Raw genomic sequence first — 18,529 nt, forward strand, 5'->3', positions numbered from 1 at the left:
ACATTTGTTAGAAGAAAGAGAAAATAAATAAATGATAAATGAAACCCATTCCCCATAAACAACAAAGACAGGTAGGATAAGGCGCTACACAATGCCAAGTACTATTTTTAAGTGTCAGGACGTACAACATATAATAAGTGCGTACAATATGTGCCAGGACGTGCAACATACAATAAGTACGTACATTAAGTGCCAGGACGTGCAACATACAATAAGTACGTACATTAAGTGCCAGGACGTGCAACATACAATAAGTACGTACATTAAGTGCCAGGACGTGCAACACACAAAATGTTGTTCTTCAGAGTGACATAGCGAGTACCTCGGTAGCCATGTAGCTCTTCTTCAGCTTGGCGAAGGTTCCCTCAAGCCCCGCCTCCTCGGTGACCTGCAGCGCCGCCTTGAACAGCTCGGGGGTCGGCGGTCGCATCGTGATCACCTCCACCGTCCCCTTGTCCACCTTAGCGTCCGTCTTCTTGTCCTTGGTCAGCATCGTCCTGCATGGAGAGGGAGGAACACAAACAGTGTGCGTGTGAGTGTGTGTTAAGGGGGAGACACACACACACACACACACACACACACACACACACAGTGCCTGTGTGTGTGTGTGCTTGGGGCGGGGGGGGCATGCAGCTGTGCGTGGAGGAAGGAAACTTGTGCGCCCACGGAAACACTCACCCAATTACACACACATGCGCGCACACACACACACACACACACACACACACACACACACACACACACACACACACACACACACACACACACACACACACACACACACACAAAGCATTTCTAAAGGTTGTTCTTGGTATTGCTTTACTTCTTTTTTCTTTCTTTTAAAATATTTTCCTTTTATTCGTAACCTCCTCGAACCCCTCCTTCTCTGGACAGAGTACGGGCACTCACACAGTCACGCACTCACGCACACGCAAACACACACACACACACACATTCCTGCAACTAACAAGCTAAATGCCAGCATGGTGTTCTGCTGAGAGGCTGCAGGGACACCAGGCCGGGCCACGGGACTGGGATTATCGTGGCTAATTACCCGCCTACTGGCCTGATACCACAATCAGCAGCTACTCCCGCCTCAATCGCGAGCTTAAACGGCGTCCCCCCCTGAACCCAGGAAGAGAGCAGCGACCCGCTACAGAGTGAACAACAGCTTCCCAGGAGACAGGGAGACGTGGGGGACCCGAATCAACCGGCCCCTCCGCAAACCCCTTCACCAGACTATAAACCAAAGCGCTATGTAGGGGTGGATGATGAATGGGTGAATGTGGTTGTGTGCGGTGCGAGCAATCCCAGCGTTTGTGTTTGTCGCCCTCTGGCGAGGCCTTGTGGTGTTGGTAGTAGCGGTGGTAGTAGTAGCAGCAAACAGCCACACAGGCAAGCCAACAAGCTAGCATCTTCCGACGCTGTGGATCAAGCACGGAGGCTCCGCCCTCACTTGGCCTTCTTCCTCAGCAGTTTCTGGGACTCAGGGTAGTGCACGAGGATCTCGGCCAGGTCCTTCTTATCCAGGATAAAGACGTTGACGAATCCGTGGGCTTTAACGTTGGCCGTGCGCCTGTTGCCTCCGCCTCCGGCCAGCAAGCTGAAAGTAAACAAAATACAATACCACGAGGCTGTGTCAGCTGTTATTGTATGTTGTGCGTCCTGGAACTTATCATAGACACTTATTGTATGTTGTACGTCCTTGCACTAGCGGCTTACCATAGCTGTCTCTATTGTATACAGGGAATGGGTTGACATAGTGATTGTTAGTGCTTGGCACTTGGTCCTATGAACATCCTTACTGTCCCGACAGCGATATATATCGTTGTTTCTCTTTCTTTCGACAAATGTACTTAGTGCAAGTGGCTTTGGATAAAAGCGTTTGCTTAATGCCTTAAATGTTAATGTAAATCAAAATTATGTTAGAGTTTCTGCCTGCACACACACACACACACACAGGTCGGTTCCCTCCATCGGTCTGCATGAATCCCCAAAAGACCCCGTCTCTGTTAATGTTGTGCCCACACACTCGGTTCACACTAGGGCCGCTCGATTATGGGAAGATCATAATCACGATTATTTTGGTCAATATTGAAAACACGATTATTCAAACGACTATTTTTGAGTTTGAAAACATGATGTATTTATTCAGCGTGTCTCTCAAGAAAAAAATCTCTTTGTAACTGAGAACTTAAAAAAACCTTAAAAACGTACACAAAATGGTCAAATAGAAAATGTTCAAATCTAAAGTAATTTAAAGATATGTATCCAGCTGTCCTGCATTTTCTATAAAACATTTAATAAAAAAAAAAAAGAAACTAGATTATATTAGTTTTGTGATCGTTTGACGCTAAAATCGAAATCGCAATCAATATTCGATTAATCGCGCAGCCCTAGTTCACACTGCAGTTCATGGACTGGCCCGACCTCCTGAGCGAGCCAGGGACTCTGACCTGATCTCCCCGAAAACGGAGCCGGCTCGGATGGTGACGAAGACGATCTGCAGGTCCGGCCCCCCCACCACCTGGACCTCGCCCTGCTTGATGATGTACATCTCCCTGCCGATCTCGCCCTGCGACCACCAGGACACGAGTCGTTAGTCTCCTGCCCATGCACACGCGTGTGATACACGTGTTTGTATGCAAATGGACTGCATTTACATGTTAGGGTGAGTTGCCTTGCTCAAGGACACTCAGCTAGTAGGAGCAGGGGATCGCTCCAGCAACCTTCTGGTTACCAGCCAACCCGCTCTACCTCCTGAGCTACTGCTGTTTGTGTTGATCGCACTCATGCTTGTTGTACTCAGACAGACTGTCTGAGTACAGCACAAGCTGTGGCAGATGGTTCTTGTTGTGTTTCTATTTGGTACCTTTTTGCAGACAAAGTCTCCGGGGAGGTAGACAACAGACTTGAGTCTTGTCAGCATGTCAAAGACCATCTGTCTGTCGCATCCCTGAGGAGGGACAGATAGACAGAAGGAGACAAAGCATTAAGTTGAACAATTTACATTTACATTTACATTAAAGGCATTTAGCAACTTACAATTAGTACATTTTTCAGTAGAAGATAAACTATAAATTTGGTAGAGTAAGGATGTTCAAAGAAGCAAGTGCCAAGCACTAACAGTTGCTAGAACCAATTGGTTAGAACACACTTGGTTTTGGGTAAAACCAAGTGTGTATTGAGAAGGTAAAGGCAGTCGTATGACAGGATGACGTCATAACAATAGTGTGTGTTTCGCAACGCCCTCTGACCTGGAACAAAGCTACTTTACTGACGATGGAGTAGTTGACGTCCACGGCCATGTCCAGCCTCATCTTATCAGGGAGCTGGATCAGCAACTCTTGTTCGTCTGCAGACAGACAGACAGACAGACAGACAGACAGACAGACAGACAGACAGACAGGCAGACAGACAGACAGACAGACAGACAGACAGACAGACAGACAGACAGACAGACAGACAGACAGACAGACACATAGACAGACGACAGACAGACAGACACATAGACAGGACAAACATGATGGTCAAAACATTGTCACTTGTGTGTCACCTAAGCAGTGCATCTGTTTGAGTCTCCTAGCAACAGCATCCCTGACCGTGTGACTTACCCAGCATGCCCTGGATCTTCCAGGTGTAGTCGTACCAGGTCTTGATCCGGTTCTGGACGTCCCGGGGGATGTGGTAGGAGGTCATGTACTTGACGGTGCTGTCCATGCACGCTCGGTAGTAGTTCTCGCCCGCCGTGGCCGCCCCCACCACGTCTCTCATCTAGGACACCAGAAGGTTGGGACAAACCAGTCGGTAAGGAGTGGGGAGGTCGGCTTTAGACTGGCAGACCGAAAACAATACATGACCAGGCTTAGGATTTAGAAGCGGCCTGACCTGACCAATCATGATGGAGAAGGCAAAGACGCCCGTGAAATAGTTCAGGAGCTGGAAGACGATTTCGAAGACAGTGGTGGGGTCAGGCAGCCCTCCGATGGTGATCAAGGTCTTCACGGCGAAGTAGTAGCACCGGATATACCTAAGCATCAGAGGAGGATACGCTTTATCTCGTGTGATAATCCAAACACTCTTTTATAGTCAATGACTGTTTCACTATTTCATACTTCAAATCATAATTTCAATTCATTGTAATTTCAATTTCATAGTAAGTGTATTGCAAGTACAAATCTCAAGGTAAGAATGCATCTGAGGGGGTCATAGATCCTTACGCGTTGCCTTTGCCGTTGTAGACCCATTTGGTCGACCCTAGTCCCTCATAGTCGGAGCCCCAGTAGAAGAGACATGCGTTGATGTGCAGGGAGTACAGTAGGTAAGCCGTGGTGCGCATGACCCTGTAAGGAGGGAACATGGGTTCAAAACTGATTATGTACAATGTACAAAGCTGCACAATGAACGGCATATTAATCAAAATCTACATTTTCCCTTCTGCAATTAGATGATTGTGAAAGGTTGAATTTAATTAAAAAGAAAGGAAACCATTAAATAAATCAGATTTTCGTCATATCAAATTCAAAAACAATTACCACTCAGCAATTGCTTTATTATTGTTTTATATGCAGTAGGGGCCACTTGATATTAATTGAATGGATCATTAAATGGAAAATCGATAATTCGCCATCAATTAATACAATTTTTATTTTTGTCATTATAGTGCAGCCCTTTTACAAGGTGAGTAGGATATTGACCTAAACGCAGAAGATCGTGATGTTGGTTGTTTGGTTGTTTTGTTGGACTTCGTGTTTTGTTGGACTATTCCTTGATGTCCTTACCTCCAGATGTAGGCCTTCTTCATCACGGCCTCCACGCGGTCGTTGAACTCATTGAAGACCATGTACTGGAAGACAGAGCCAGTCCGGTCAGAGTTTGGCTATTTCATATTCACCGCTCTGTAGAGCCACCCTTCCACACGCTCCTCATGACGCAGGCACACACACTCACCTTGAGCAGTCGGGGGAACCGCAGAAGGGAGTTGACTCCAGTGAAGTAGTAAAACACCTCCATGGGAAACAGGCAGATCATGTCCATCTGGAAGACACAACGTTTCACTGCAGAGGTGTTCGGGAGGGGACGGATTCAACACATCTCTGCAGGTCTGACAACACTTACCTTGAATCTCTCTGTGGTCATGTAGTGGTCTCTCATGTCCTTTTTATCACACTGCAGTAGAAAAACCCAGATGAAAACCAAGGCGTTCAGTGATGTTTTTTCTTTTCTCAACTGTAATGCATATCCTCTGCAATAAACTGATAAGAAGGCGTGCATGATCAGACCAAAGATAAAAGTCATCCTCCACTGACCACAATGTCTCCACCACGGACGAACTCCAGCCTGGTTTGGAAGACGACCATGTCGGTGATGTAGATGAGGTCGCAGGTGTAATCCATGAGGAGCCAGAGGTGCACGTTCTCAGGCGTCTGGTATGGGAAGGCCCAGCGTACAGGGATCAGCCACAGGTTCCAGTTCCACGCCATGACCACGCATAGCAGCCACATCACATACAGAAAGTCTGCAGAGCGAGAGACAGACAATCAGTTCACACAACGTGCAATGTAGCCAGGGCAATCTTCTGCCTTCCAACTTTTTTCTGGGTTTCCGTTCATTTATTTTCTTCTATAATCTTCTACTTTCCCACCAGGTTTTTGGGGAGCTATCCCTAGCCTCTAGCCTATGTGAATAGGTTTGGTTGTGATTGTGATGGATGACACTGAATCCAACGCGACAGGGATTAAGTCCAGTTGCGTTCCCTTCAAAGGCCAGCGCTCCACCTACCGGTGTACGGGTCGATGCTGGAGGGGAAGCGGTACTCAAAGACGACGCGGAGCCAGTCAGGCATGGGGGGCAGCTTGGGCAGCGCAGGAAGCTTGATGGGGTACCCGAAGAAGTCATAGTATATCTCCAGCTCCTCCTTCTCCTCCTCCCCGTCCCCGGCTCCCTCGGCGGAGGCGTCCTTCTTCACGTCCTCTGGGGGTGGAGGAGGAGGAGGAGGAGGTGGAGCGGCGACGGGCACTGAAGAGATCAGATCCTCTGGTTAGATGTTGTCTGATAAAACACATGTGTTGCTAACTAGCAGACACTTTTATAATTGGTTTTAAGATACAGGTTTTACGACCTAACACCCAACTCCTCGGCCTCTTGCTGATGGTTGCCGACAGGTAGAATGTGGACTCTGGGGTCCAACAAACTAACCACGACTATTCCGCCCGAAAATCGTCAAAACTTCAACTTCAAACATTTAGAAAAAAAAAAGCGATTTTATAAAAGTCGGAAAAGAAAAAGGAGGCAATCTAGCCAATGCCATTATCAGTGATCCTTATCACTGAAGTCTAGAGCAGCAGTACTCACTATCCTCATCATCCGACTCGTCCGGATCCACCAGCCGCTCCCTGCGGAACTCCGTCCTGCCTTTGAAGAGCTGCACCAGCTCAGACAGCCGCTCGGTGACCATCACACTGCCCAGGCTGGCGGCGGACGCAGGTCGGCCCCTGGGGGTCAACACAGGGGGCTTCAGTACAGAGTGCGGCCCTTGGTTTGGGCATGTGCGTGTTGAGACAACGTCAACGTCCACTCACTCGTCCTCAGCCGTCAGGTGGGTCTTCTTGTCGACCGCTCCGTCTTGATAAGCGCCACTGGAAGAACACAACGTTTGATGCTTTGAAGACTTTTATAAGCTCATTGCTAAGCATTTGTATGCAAATCTTTCATTCCTCTGTTATTATGCTTCTTAAAACAGAACCGATATTGGTATTGACAATGGTACAGGCGCCAGTAGATCAGGGGGTAGAGCGGGTCGACCAGAAGGTTGCTAGTTCGATCCCGGCTCCTCCTAGCCTAGAGTGTCACGTGTCCCTGAGCAAGACACCTCACCCTGACTGCTCCCGACGAGCTGGCTGTCGCCTTGCATAGTCGGCTCCGCTGTCGGCGTGTGAATGTGTGTATGAATGGTTGTAAATTGCTTTGGATAAAAGCGTCAGCTAAATGGAAAATCTGATGTAAAATGTTGATTGTGTGATTACACGGTCTGTATGAAGACTGACCTGAGCCTTGCCAGGATGGTCTCTTCATCCTCGACTACATCCTCCACTCTGAGCGTAGGAGGAGCACAGCCCCCGGAGGTCTTCTGGAGACGCTCTGAAGAACACACCCAGAAATTGTCCAAAATCACCTCACTGAACTCAACCAACCCTTTCACTTAAAGGAGGATGAAACTGAGACTTGAAACGACTATCTCAAATGTATCGTTGGTGACAGGATGGCTGTGGTATTAATTCAGCAATTTCCTAAAGACGTTTTGAAGGGCAAATTGGACATCAAGCACGATGGAGGTTAATTGACGGCTGAACGAGCGAGTGCGGCTCGGTTCATCCTGCTTTTGGCACAAACACCGACGTACTTCAACACGCCACAACGCAAGCACAGCATGGCAGGGCACAGCACAGCACATCGAGGTCACCTGAGACGGCGTGAGTTGGCCTTTCAGCATGATGCAGAGCTGCTCTGGTGAAGGTAATGAGGATCGATCTAAAGGGGCGGGCTGTGGATAGGCTAGGTTGATGCTAGCTGTTCCTAGCTCCGGGGTGGAGCGAGGGGGGATCTCTGTTTGGCGGACACTCGTATTATGGTTCTTTCTACGGATGCAGAAACAAAACAAACCGAACTAGTCCAGTTCTATCCGGATGTCTGGGGGTAGAGGACTAGGGTTATGGCTGCTGAGGGGAAGTCTGGGAGATGGAGTTAAGGCTGCGGAAGCGGTTCGCAATACTGCAGAAGCACCGCTGGGCGAGGTTGGAGACCCGGGACAGTGCCTCTGTGATGTTGGGAATCTCTTCGGGCAGGGGTGGTAAGGAGGGTAGGGCTGGTAGGGGTGGTAGGGGAGGTAGGGTTGGTAGTGGTGGTAGGGGAGGTAGGGTTGGTAGGGGGGGTAGGGCGGGGAAGGGGGGTAGGGAGGGGAAGGGGGGCAGGGAGGGGAAGGGGGGCAGGGACACGTTGGGGAGATCAAGGTTGTGGTCATGCAGAAGCGTTCGGCAGCTGTCCAGGCACTCTGCGACGTAGGGGATCTGAAGCACGAAGCGCTTTACTGCAGCACAGCCGGTGGGCTCTGGGCAGAGATATGCACGGATGAATTATACATTTCTTTGAATGAGATGGGTATTTAAAGATTCATGGCGTCCGACCACACCTACCTATTTCAGCCACGACCTCGGACAGCTGAAACGAGATTATTGGCAGTTTCCATTAGCATTTTCTGAATGGCATCCATTGTACCATTTACATTCAGGGCATTCAGCAGACGCTTTTATCCAAAGAGACATACAATAAGCTAATTTGTCAGAAGAAAGAGAGACAATATATGTTGTCATGATTTTTATAGATGCATACGTCCGTATCATACGTTCCTAAACTATCTATCGTTCTCTTTAATCATCTTAATGTAGTAATCGATCAGTATCTGTAGCTCATCTCCTGCACCTGATCGACCGGTCCTGTGTCTGGTTGGGTGGTGTCGGGCTGGGTGGTGTCGGGCTGGGTGGTGACGGCGGGGGCGACCTGACTCATGCTGTCGCTCTTCTCTGACACCGTTTCCTTCTTCACAGAGGGGGTGGGCGCCGGGGGGGCCACGCATGGGGCTTCGGTGGGGGGCGAGCACCTGGAGAGAGGGTGCCGAGGGGGACAGGAAGCTTGTCACAGGAGCAGTCTGGGATGACGACAAACCATTGAATTCTCCCCATTTTGTTTTAAGGGTTTCATATTAATAGCAATTCACACATCATTTAAAATACTTTTTCAATCAATTCGCAAATAACCTAAAATAAATCAAATGTGTTCACCATTAGTATGTGATGATATAATTGGCTGTCATAGAGGCCAAATGAGCTTGTTATTCTGAATAGCGAGAACGGATTTGTGTAGCTCTTGTCAACCTTTGCAGCAAGGCCTACTAGAGTTTGACACTCAAACAATCAATGCCTTCGATTGATTGAGAGAGACGCAGCTGTTCTTTGTCTTGACACACAGCGCATATATATCAAATTCAAATCGAAAAAAAATGACAGAAACATGAAGGCCCGCATTTATGCCATTGATTAAATACTGATCACATCTGTCAACTAATGCGGAGTGGTTGACAGACTCAATCGATTCAAGAAATATATAAATTTCAACATAGCCTAAGCCTAACCCTAACCTAAAATCAGGCCAAAGGACAGTAGAGGCAGAAGTCTCAGAAAAGTGCATATTGTGAAGCATAGCAACCAACTACAGAGAGCTAGGGCCTGGTCCATAAGGCTTTAGGGATTATATGATGCTGTTTTAAAGGCTAGTTAAAAACTAAGTAAATAGGAGAGTTGAGGAATCCCCTACTGATACATTTTGGTTTCTTATTTTACAGTTAATAAAGATAACCAACTTATATACTTATTATCTCATGTGCATAGACTAAAACTAATAGGTTTGACGGTGACACAATTCGTAGGGAAATAAATTGGGGATTGTGGAATAGTAATCTGTGAATTTAAATGGAAAATTATAACTTTTTTACATGATCTTATTTTTCTATGATGATGTACAAATTAAAACACACACCCCCCATACAATTTATATCAGGTCTGTTCCGACACACGAACCTTTAAGAGATAAAGTAAAACTGTATTTGTTTTGCGGTAATGAGGTCATCTGTCGCGGCTCGCGCTGTTTGCTTTGATCAATCTATCTGTTGCTGCGTCTCGTTAAACTTAAACGGTTGCTCTCCCCAACAGTTTTTCAGTCTAATGTCTCTAAAGGCCTACGTTAATCTTAATAATGGTTATGAAGTTGAATCATAGCGTGGTGTGAATGTTCCGGTTAACGGTTATGATTGAATGATGATAGATCTGTTCTTCTGTTCTCCGGGTGAACCGCGAGGTCACGAACACTTTTCGAAGTAAAACCGACCACAAGATCTGGAGCACCTGTGAGTAGGCTACCTTATTATCTACGAAGCCATCTTGATATGTTCAGGCCCGTCACGAGAAGGCAATATAGCACACATCCTTGTGGATATGGGTCTGTTATGTCCGATACCTTGGCAAAGTCAAGGTATCAGATATAATATTTTAATTAAACCCTTCATTGTTTTAGTGGTTGGGGTTTTGCCTTTTTTAAAGTTTTTTTGATTTAGTATTTGAATCAAATTATTATGTCTTCTATTCCTCAGTTTATTGAAAATAATATATGAAGCCTATGACCTATACTATTGGCTTATTGATTTGGATACCAGTTTGCATTGAAATGATTGCATTGAAGGAATTATGTTAGCATTGAAGGCGCCCCAGTCTGACTCGGCAGAAATGGCCGTCATAAGACGGTAAAAGTAGGCGGGAAAATTACGGCGTACAATGCCTTTGTCTGTCTAGACGGCAGAGTGAGAGAATTGACTTGAATGTGAAAAATAAGTCGCTAATAAGCTCACATGGAGGTCAATTGAGGATTGTGGAAGAGCAATCTTGGACGTTAAATGGAATAGAATATATCTGCATTTTTACATGATTCTCAATTTATTGGATGACGCACTAATTGAATCAGTTCCCCGCTTCGTGTTAAATGAGCTCACCTGCGGCGCCTCGCGACTTTTGCGTTGATCCATCTGCTGGTGAGTCTCGTTCAGTAAATCAATAGTATTTTGGTCTCCCCAACCGTTATCAGTTTAATGTCTCCAATATACGGTAATCTTAATAATGGTTAAGACCTTGAACCATTAAGTGGTGGGAATCTTCCGGTTATCGGTTATGAGTGACCGATGATAGATCTGTTCTTCTGTTCTCCAGGTGAACCGCGAGGTCAAGAACACTTTTCGAAGTAAAACGGACCGCAAGATCTGGAGCAGTTGTGAGTAGTTTATTTTCTACGAGGCCGACTTGATATGTTCAATAATGTTAGTTCTGGATGTAATTGGAGGTGAACAGTGTTTCCCCGTCGATATTGGACTATTCGGGTGGTTGGAGTGGATGTGTTCATGTGTGTTGTTCGGCTGATTTTAGAGGTTCAGAGTCAATGTGTTGGTAAAGTCATGTATTTATTGAACCCCTAATGGTTAGATCAATGGTTGTTGTGGGATTTTTGTTCGAAAATAGAATGAAAAAAAAAAGTAGAAAATGTATTGGTTTCAATTTTTAATGAAATGTATAGGTTTAACTAGAATACATTTGAAGATTGAAGCCCACTGACTTCCATGGTAACAAAGTTAATGGAAAATATCAAAAGCTTAATAATATATAATCAATAATATGTTGGTCTCCCCAACCGTTATCAGTTTAATGTCTCCAATATACGGTAATCTTAATAATGGTTAAGACCTTGAACCATTAAGTGGTGGGAATCTTCCGGTTATCGGTTATGAGTGACTGATGATAGATCTGTTCTTCTGTTCTCCAGGTGAACCGCGAGGTCACGAACACTTTTCGAAGTAAAACGGACCGCAAGATCTGGAGCAGTTGTGAGTAGATTATTTTCTACGAGGCCGACTTGATATGTTCAATAATGTTAGTTCTGGATGTAATTGGAGGTGAACAGTGTTTCCCCGTCGATATTGGACTATTCGGGTGGTTGGAGTGGATGTGTTCATGTGTGTTGTTCGGCTGATTTTAGAGGTTCAGAGTCAATGTGTTGGTAAAGTCATGTATTTATTGAACCCCTAATGGTTAGATCAATGGTTGTTGTGGGATTTTTGTTCGAAAATAGAAAGAAAAAAAAAGTAGAAAATGTATTGGTTTCAATTTTTAATGAAATGTATAGGTTTAACTAGAATACATTTGAAGATTGAAGCCCACTGACTTCCATGGTAACAAAGTTAATGGAAAATATCAAAAGCTTAATAATATATAATCAATAATATTTTTGAGTAGGCAACTCTAGAAATGTGGGAGTAGATGGTTGCCAAAGAGGAATGAATAAATAGTTTAAATAAGCAACACTGTTGAGTCGTTCATTCGTAGGCTACTCTGAAACTGATCAGCTCGTTGCACTTCTTCACAGGTCAAGAAGAATAACAGATTCTGTGAGTATCCCAATTGAACCATGAAGAAGAAACTGCGAACTGTAAGTCCAGATTTTTCCTTTTTCGGGTAGAATTTTGGCATCCTGTTTGGTCTGATTGGTTAGGGTTAATGGGTGCACATTGATAAAGTTAAAAGTAGTGCAGTATAGGTTCTAAGTGAATGGTGTATGACTAGTTGGCTTTCTGTGGGTAAAGTTATAACATACTCTAGGGTTTTTTCAGGTTTTTTTCTGCCCACTTCGCCACCACTTACCTGAACCTTGCATCACTTTACGTGTGTGTTGTCTTACTGATCGGGGTCTGGTCTGAGCGATCAGAGATGCATGCTAGGGTACTGTGCTGTCTGAAGTCTACAGTTCTGTAGACGTGCCCCCTCAGGGGAAACCAAGTGTTTAAGAGGCCGTCGTAACGTTAGTTACGTGAGCGGGAATGTCCTTCAAGATGTTGACGGGACTCCCCTGAGGAGAAACGCATGGGGCAAGATGTGAAGGCTCCTCCTCTCAGCAACTAGAACATAACCTGGTGCCTGCCCCTGAGAACCATGGAGCATCTGTCAACGTTCCCCTCCATACATCTCGAAGCCGTAGCGACGGTTTCTCTACCTCCACAGCTGGAGGAGAGCACAATTGCAGTTCGGAATGGGTCCTTCTTGGGGTCTTTCCAGGTTGGTTTCTGATTTTGAGGGGAACCATCTTCCAGGCCCAGCTGGCCTCGCCCAATACTCTGCAGTACAGCCCTGAGAAAGACTTGCATCTGAGCCAGCAGAGGGCTCATCGGCCTGCTGCTCAGATGGGATGAAGAGGATCCTGCTGTTCAAGACCCACCACCCCTCTCCACTGGGTGGGCCTTCTCAACAGACTACCTACCTCCCCCCCATCCATTAAATCCTGTCCCCGTCCTCGGGCTCATTTAAGCGGCACCATTTGTATCTGAGCATCACTGCGGACAGTACTGAACGATTTTGAACAATGAGTACGTTTATTGGTACGGCTTGGCTCAGGAGGTAGTGCAACCCGCACTACCCGACTTGTAACCGGAAGGTTGCTAGTTAGAATCCCGGCTGCTCCTAGTGTAGTGCAGAGATTACCTTGAACAGGAAACATAACCCGAACTGTGCCAAATGTCCTAAATGTAAATAATAGTTTGTTTATACTACTTGTTAATAAAGTCTTTAATTTGTATTTGTTTCACACATGTGTGCGCCTGGTCAGAGTTTGACCATGCATGGGGTTCTTCCTGTTATTGGTCAGCTTTAACCTGACATTGGGTTCTTCTTCTGAGAGTGGTCAGTTTAAACCTGACAAATGGTTCTTCATGTGAGTGGTGGCAAATTGTTCTGCCTGCGAGTGGTCAGCTTTTAACCTGACATTGGGTTCTTCCTAAGTGTGGTCAGCTTTTAACCTAGCAAATTGTTCTTCATGTGAGTGGTCAGCTTTTAACCTGGCAAATGGTTCTACGTGTGAGTGGTCAGCTTTTAACCTGACATTGGGTTCTTCATGAGAGAGTGGTCAGCTTTTAACCTGACATTGGGTTCTTCATGAGAGAGTGGTCAGCTTTTAACCTGACATTGGGTTCTTCATGAGAGAGTGGTCAGCTTTTAACCTGACAAATGGTTCTTTGTGTGAGTGGTCAGCTCTTAACCTGACAAATGGTTCTTCATATGAGATTGGTCAGCTCTTACCCTGACAAATGGTTTCTTCATGCGACTGGTCAGCTTTTAACCTGACATCGGGTTTTTTATGAGTGTGGTCAGCTCTTAACCTGACAAATGGTTCTTCGTGTGAGTGGTCAGCTTTTAACCTGGCAAATTCTTCTTCATGTGAGTGGTCAGCTTTTAACCTGACATTGGGTTCTTCATGAGTGTGGTCAGCTTTTAACCTGGCAAATGGTTCTTCGTGTGAGTGGTCAGCTTTTAACCTGGCAAATTGTTCTTCATGAGTGGTCAGCTTTTAACCTGACATTGGGTTCTTCGTGTGAGTGGTCAGCTCTTTACCTGACAAATGATCCTTCGTGTGAGTGGTCAGCTTTTAACCTGGCAAATTGTTCTTCATGTGAGTGGTCAGCTTTTAACCTGACATTGGGTTCTTCATGTGAGATTGGTCAGCTTTTAACCTGGCAAATGGTTCTTTGTGTGAGTGGTCAGCTTTTAACCTGACATTGGGTTCTTCGTGTGAGTGGTCAGCTCTTAACCTGACAAATGGTTCTTTGTGTGAGTGGTCAGCTTTTAACCTGGCAAATTGTTCTTCATGTGAGTGGTCGGCTTTTAACCTGACATTGGGTTCTTCGTGTGAGTGGTCAGCTCTTTACCTGACAAATGGTTCTTCGTGTGAGTGGTCAGCTTTTAACCTGACATTGGGTTCTTCGTGTGAGTGGTCAGCTCTTAACCTGACAAATGGTTCTTCATGTGAGATTGGTCAGCTCTTAACCTGACAAATGGTTCTTTGTGTGTGTGGAGGTGGAGGTCAATTTTATGTTTTGACTTTTCAGCTACCCGTCCAATGCACTCATGTGCTGTCGGAGACTATTTGTAATGGGAACCTTCAACGCATGTACAGTGAGAGAAGAAGCTAGATTGGTGGAGCTGGCTCACTGTGCTGAGGAGCGGGGAGTGGAGATCCTGGGAGTCCAGGAACACAGAAGAGTGCACACTGATGACCAGATCGTTTACCCCAAAGTAGAGAGATGCACGTTCATCACCTCGTCTGCGTGGCGAAACGAGGCCCAGGCGGCGTGGGGCTACTGCTGGGCTCTCGGGCGCATAAGGCTCTCCGTCGGGTTTACCAACACACCGAAAGGATCCTTGTCGCAGAGTTCTCATCTAACCCATTAACAACAGCCATAGTCGTGTACTCACCCACCAACGTGGCCCCAACTGAGGAGGCGGAGAAGTTCTTCGAGGACCTAGCAACAGCCGTGCGAGGTGTTCCAGCACACAACTTCCTGGCAATCCTGGGGGACTTCAACGCAAGGCTCGGACCAGAGGACACACCCTTCCCATACCACGACTCTACCAACCGCAATGGTGCATACCTCACCGCCCTTCTCATGGAGCACGAACTACTGGCAGCGAACACCTTGTTCCAGAAAAGGCAAGGCAAGAGATGGACCTTGCAGGATCGAGCCACACGTATGGTACGCCAACTGGACTATATACTTGTGAGGAGAAAATGGAGGAACTCCATCCTTAATGCTGAACCATACAGTTTGTTCAGCTCGGTGGGTCGGACCACCGTGTGGTGTCCATGAGGGTGCGACTGAGCCTCAGGGTCCCCAAGCCTAGTCCCAAGATCCGGCACGATTGGAAGGCATTCGCAAACGATCCTGGCCTTCAAACCAGGTACACTGAGGAAGTCAGGAATTGGTTCCAGCAGCTGGACAAGGGAGCGGAGCCCAGCAGCAAATATATGAGATTTGTCGCTGCAAACGAGGAGGCAACCAGGATGCGTGTGCCTGTGTTGGACAGAGCCAGAACCTCCCTGAGGTCCAAACATCCGGAGGTCGTAGCGGCACGAGGAAGTGTGGAGGAAGCACACCTCAACTTTGAGCGGGAACCAACCACGCAGAGACGTGGGGAACTGAGAGAAGCCAAGCAGCTTCTGTTCAGTACCTACGACAACATCAAGGGGGAGGAACTGATGGAGAGAGTGCAAAGGGTGCAGGCTGCGCAAGGCGAAAAACTGTATGGGGAAGCCTGGAGGGTCATCAACAAAATGACTCGGCGGAAAAGGACAAAGGAGGGACAGGTTGAAGGTCACAGCCCTGAGGAGAGGATGGCAACCTGGTTCAACCACTTCCGAAGCCTTCTGGGTTCAACAGCAGATGGGGCCGAGGAAGAAATTCCACCAGTACTCCGGAACCTAGACATCGATGATGGTCCATTCACTGTCACTGAGCTAGCCCGGGCGAAAGGCGCAGTGAGAGCTGGAAAAAGTGCTGGGGCAGGTGGCATACCCCGAGAGGTTTTAAAGAACTGTGACCTCGATGACATCATGCTGGAGTCTCTCTCCAACATCATCCCAGTGCCTAAATCAGGAGACCTCTCCAAAGAGGACCACCACAGCCCAGATCCTGGCACTAAGGAGAATGATCGAGGAGGTGAAGAAGGATAACCTGCCAGCTGTACTGTGCTTTATCGACTTCAAAAAGGCCTTTGATTCGATCCACAGAGGCACGATGGTGAAGATCCTTAAGGCCTATGGTGTTCCTCCCAACCTACTCCGGGGTATTGAGACCATGTACGCAGGAACAAGGTCCAAGGTGGTTACCCCAGATGGCAGCACTGAGGAGTTTGATATCCTGGCTGGAGTAATGCAAGGGGACAAACTAGCCCCCTACCTCTTCATCATTGTCCTGGATTATGCGCTCAGAAAAGCCATTAGTGGGCGGGAGCAGGGCCTCGGCTTCCCCCTTAACCCAAGGAGGTCAAAGCGACACCCTGCAGTTGTCCGGACAGACCTGGACTACACGGATGACATCAGCCTGCTCTCCAACAACGTGGAGAAAGCACAGGAACTCCTGAACAGAGTGGAGCTGGAGTGTGCCAAGGTTGGCCTTAGGCTAAAGGCCAATAAAACAAAGGTCATCACCTACAACATCTCACCGGAGCATCAACCGCTGACAACTGGTGGCACTGTGCTGAAGGAAGTCGAGGACTTCAAGTATCTGGGCTCATGGGTCAACTCAACCGAGCAGGACCTAAAGGTGAGAAAGGCACCCGCATGGAGGGCCCTGAACGGCATGACCTGTGTGTGGAACTCCAACCTCCCCCGTCAAATCAAACTCAGCTTCTTCAATGCAACGGTAGAGTCTGTTCTCCTCTACGGCAGCGAATGCTGGTCCCTGAAGCCAACCTTGCAGAAGTCTTTAGACGGGTGCTACACCAGAATGCTGCGTGCAGTACTTAACATCAGCAAGAGTACACATGTTACCAACAGGATCCTGTATGAAGGAATACCAAGGGTGAGTGAGAAAGTAGCTGCCAGGAGAATGAGACTGGCAGGACACTGCCAAAGACACCAAGAGCTGCCAGCCAGCAAATTTGTACTGTGGGAACCAACCCATGGGCATCGGTCTCGAGGACGTCCTAGACTCACATTCGTGGATGTACTCAAGAAGGATGCAGGAGCACAAAGTACCAATGAACTGGCCAGATGTATGGAGAATCGGGATGACTGGAAGCAACGATGGAGGGCTCGTCTGAGGACGACCTCGAGAGAGCTAACTGTTGGAGCCCTCTCATCCTACCCTTTGCGTCTCTCTTTGGGGTGTCCCTGTCATGGTCCTGAAGGATGTTCCAGTTTGGGTAACTGATGTTACGGCAGCCAGTATTGGGCGAGGCCAGCTGGGCCTGGAAGATGGTTCCCCTCAAAATCAGAAACCAACCTGGAAAGACCCCAAGAAGGACCCATTCCGAACTCCAATTGTGCTCTCTTCCAGCTGTGGAGGTAGAGAAACCGTCGCTACGGCTTCGAGATGCATGGAGGGGAACGTTGACAGATGCTCCATGGTTCTCAGGGGCAGGCACCAGGTTATGTTCTAGTTGCTGAGAGGAGGAGCCCTCACATCTTGTCCCATGCGTTTCTCCTCAGGGGAGTCCCGTCAACATCTTGAAGGACATTCCCGCTCACGTAACTAACGTTACGACTGCCTCTTAAACACTTGGTTCCTTCTGAGGGGGTACATCTACAGAACTGTGTTCATCAGACGGCACGTTATCCTAGCATGCATCTCTGGTCATCAACACCACACCCAGATCATTAAGGCAACAATCATGCAATGTGACTGCAACGTTTGGAGAGTAGAAAGGAAGTGGGCAAAAGGTGTAAGAGGATCTCATGTCTGTAGCTCTGTCAAGGGGAGGGAAGATTAATGGTTTATTTCTCTAAAAAATACTTTATGCCTGTAAATATTTAGATAATTTATAAAAGTGGTCTGAGGTAAGGGATATCAGTTTTTACGATATTCTGGTTAAATTTGGTTACCAAACATGATGGCTATAAGATTATTGTACAGTTCTAAGCCTTGTTTATTGCTAGTCAATTTGTTTAGATGTGTAGCTAAAATTATTAGTTCTGTACATAAACCAACGGCAACAAACTACTAGATCGACTCAAGGTAAGTCTGTTGGCTGTATTTTGAAATGAGACGATCGACCCCAAGATCTTCATCCTCGTTCAGCTCAAGGTGAGGCGCTGGTTACGTTACTTATTGCTGGTTTGGTTTGTACTGGAATGTTGGTATTCCAGTTGGAAGGTGTTGAGCTTTCTGCAGAGGTCTGTTAGTTGTTAGCAGTTTGCAGAACAATGGAGGCCAATATGGGCACTTAATTTGGTTTCCTTTATGGTTGGCATTGATTTCATAAAACATTCTAGCACCAAAATCAGTAGTTGGTTGGCTGTTGAGTCACCTGATCAGGGGAGCTGGCATTATGAGTAGGATTGGCATTTGCGTGACCTCATCACTAACGAGGGTACCCTATTGGGTCATCTG

The 18,529-nt window shown here is 46.9% G+C and overlaps 1 protein-coding gene across 4 annotated transcripts in view; it reads right to left on the reverse strand.

Moving 5' to 3' along the window:
- Positions 1-18,529, reverse strand: part of cngb1a (cyclic nucleotide gated channel subunit beta 1a) — a 36,875-nt gene that overhangs the window by 1,701 nt on the left and 16,645 nt on the right. For all 4 annotated transcript variants that reach the window (XM_030378064.1, XM_030378063.1, XM_030378066.1 and 1 more), the window contains 18 exons: positions 8,479-8,656; positions 8,193-8,217; positions 7,047-7,140; positions 6,582-6,638; positions 6,355-6,494; positions 5,782-6,018; positions 5,310-5,518; positions 5,119-5,169; positions 4,951-5,037; positions 4,782-4,846; positions 4,221-4,343; positions 3,889-4,030; positions 3,615-3,774; positions 3,258-3,355; positions 2,873-2,956; positions 2,457-2,575; positions 1,457-1,603; positions 323-497 (listed from right to left, as the gene is read on the reverse strand). In XM_030378064.1, coding sequence (XP_030233924.1) covers positions 323-497; positions 1,457-1,603; positions 2,457-2,575; positions 2,873-2,956; positions 3,258-3,355; positions 3,615-3,774; positions 3,889-4,030; positions 4,221-4,343; positions 4,782-4,846; positions 4,951-5,037; positions 5,119-5,169; positions 5,310-5,518; positions 5,782-6,018; positions 6,355-6,494; positions 6,582-6,638; positions 7,047-7,140; positions 8,193-8,217; positions 8,479-8,656 — 2,191 coding nt within the window. The remainder of the gene's footprint in view (positions 1-322; positions 498-1,456; positions 1,604-2,456; positions 2,576-2,872; positions 2,957-3,257; positions 3,356-3,614; positions 3,775-3,888; positions 4,031-4,220; positions 4,344-4,781; positions 4,847-4,950; positions 5,038-5,118; positions 5,170-5,309; positions 5,519-5,781; positions 6,019-6,354; positions 6,495-6,581; positions 6,639-7,046; positions 7,141-8,192; positions 8,218-8,478; positions 8,657-18,529) is intronic.

Source organism: Gadus morhua, chromosome 14, assembly GCF_902167405.1.
Source record: "Gadus morhua chromosome 14, gadMor3.0, whole genome shotgun sequence".
Taxonomy (NCBI): domain Eukaryota; kingdom Metazoa; phylum Chordata; class Actinopteri; order Gadiformes; family Gadidae; genus Gadus; species Gadus morhua.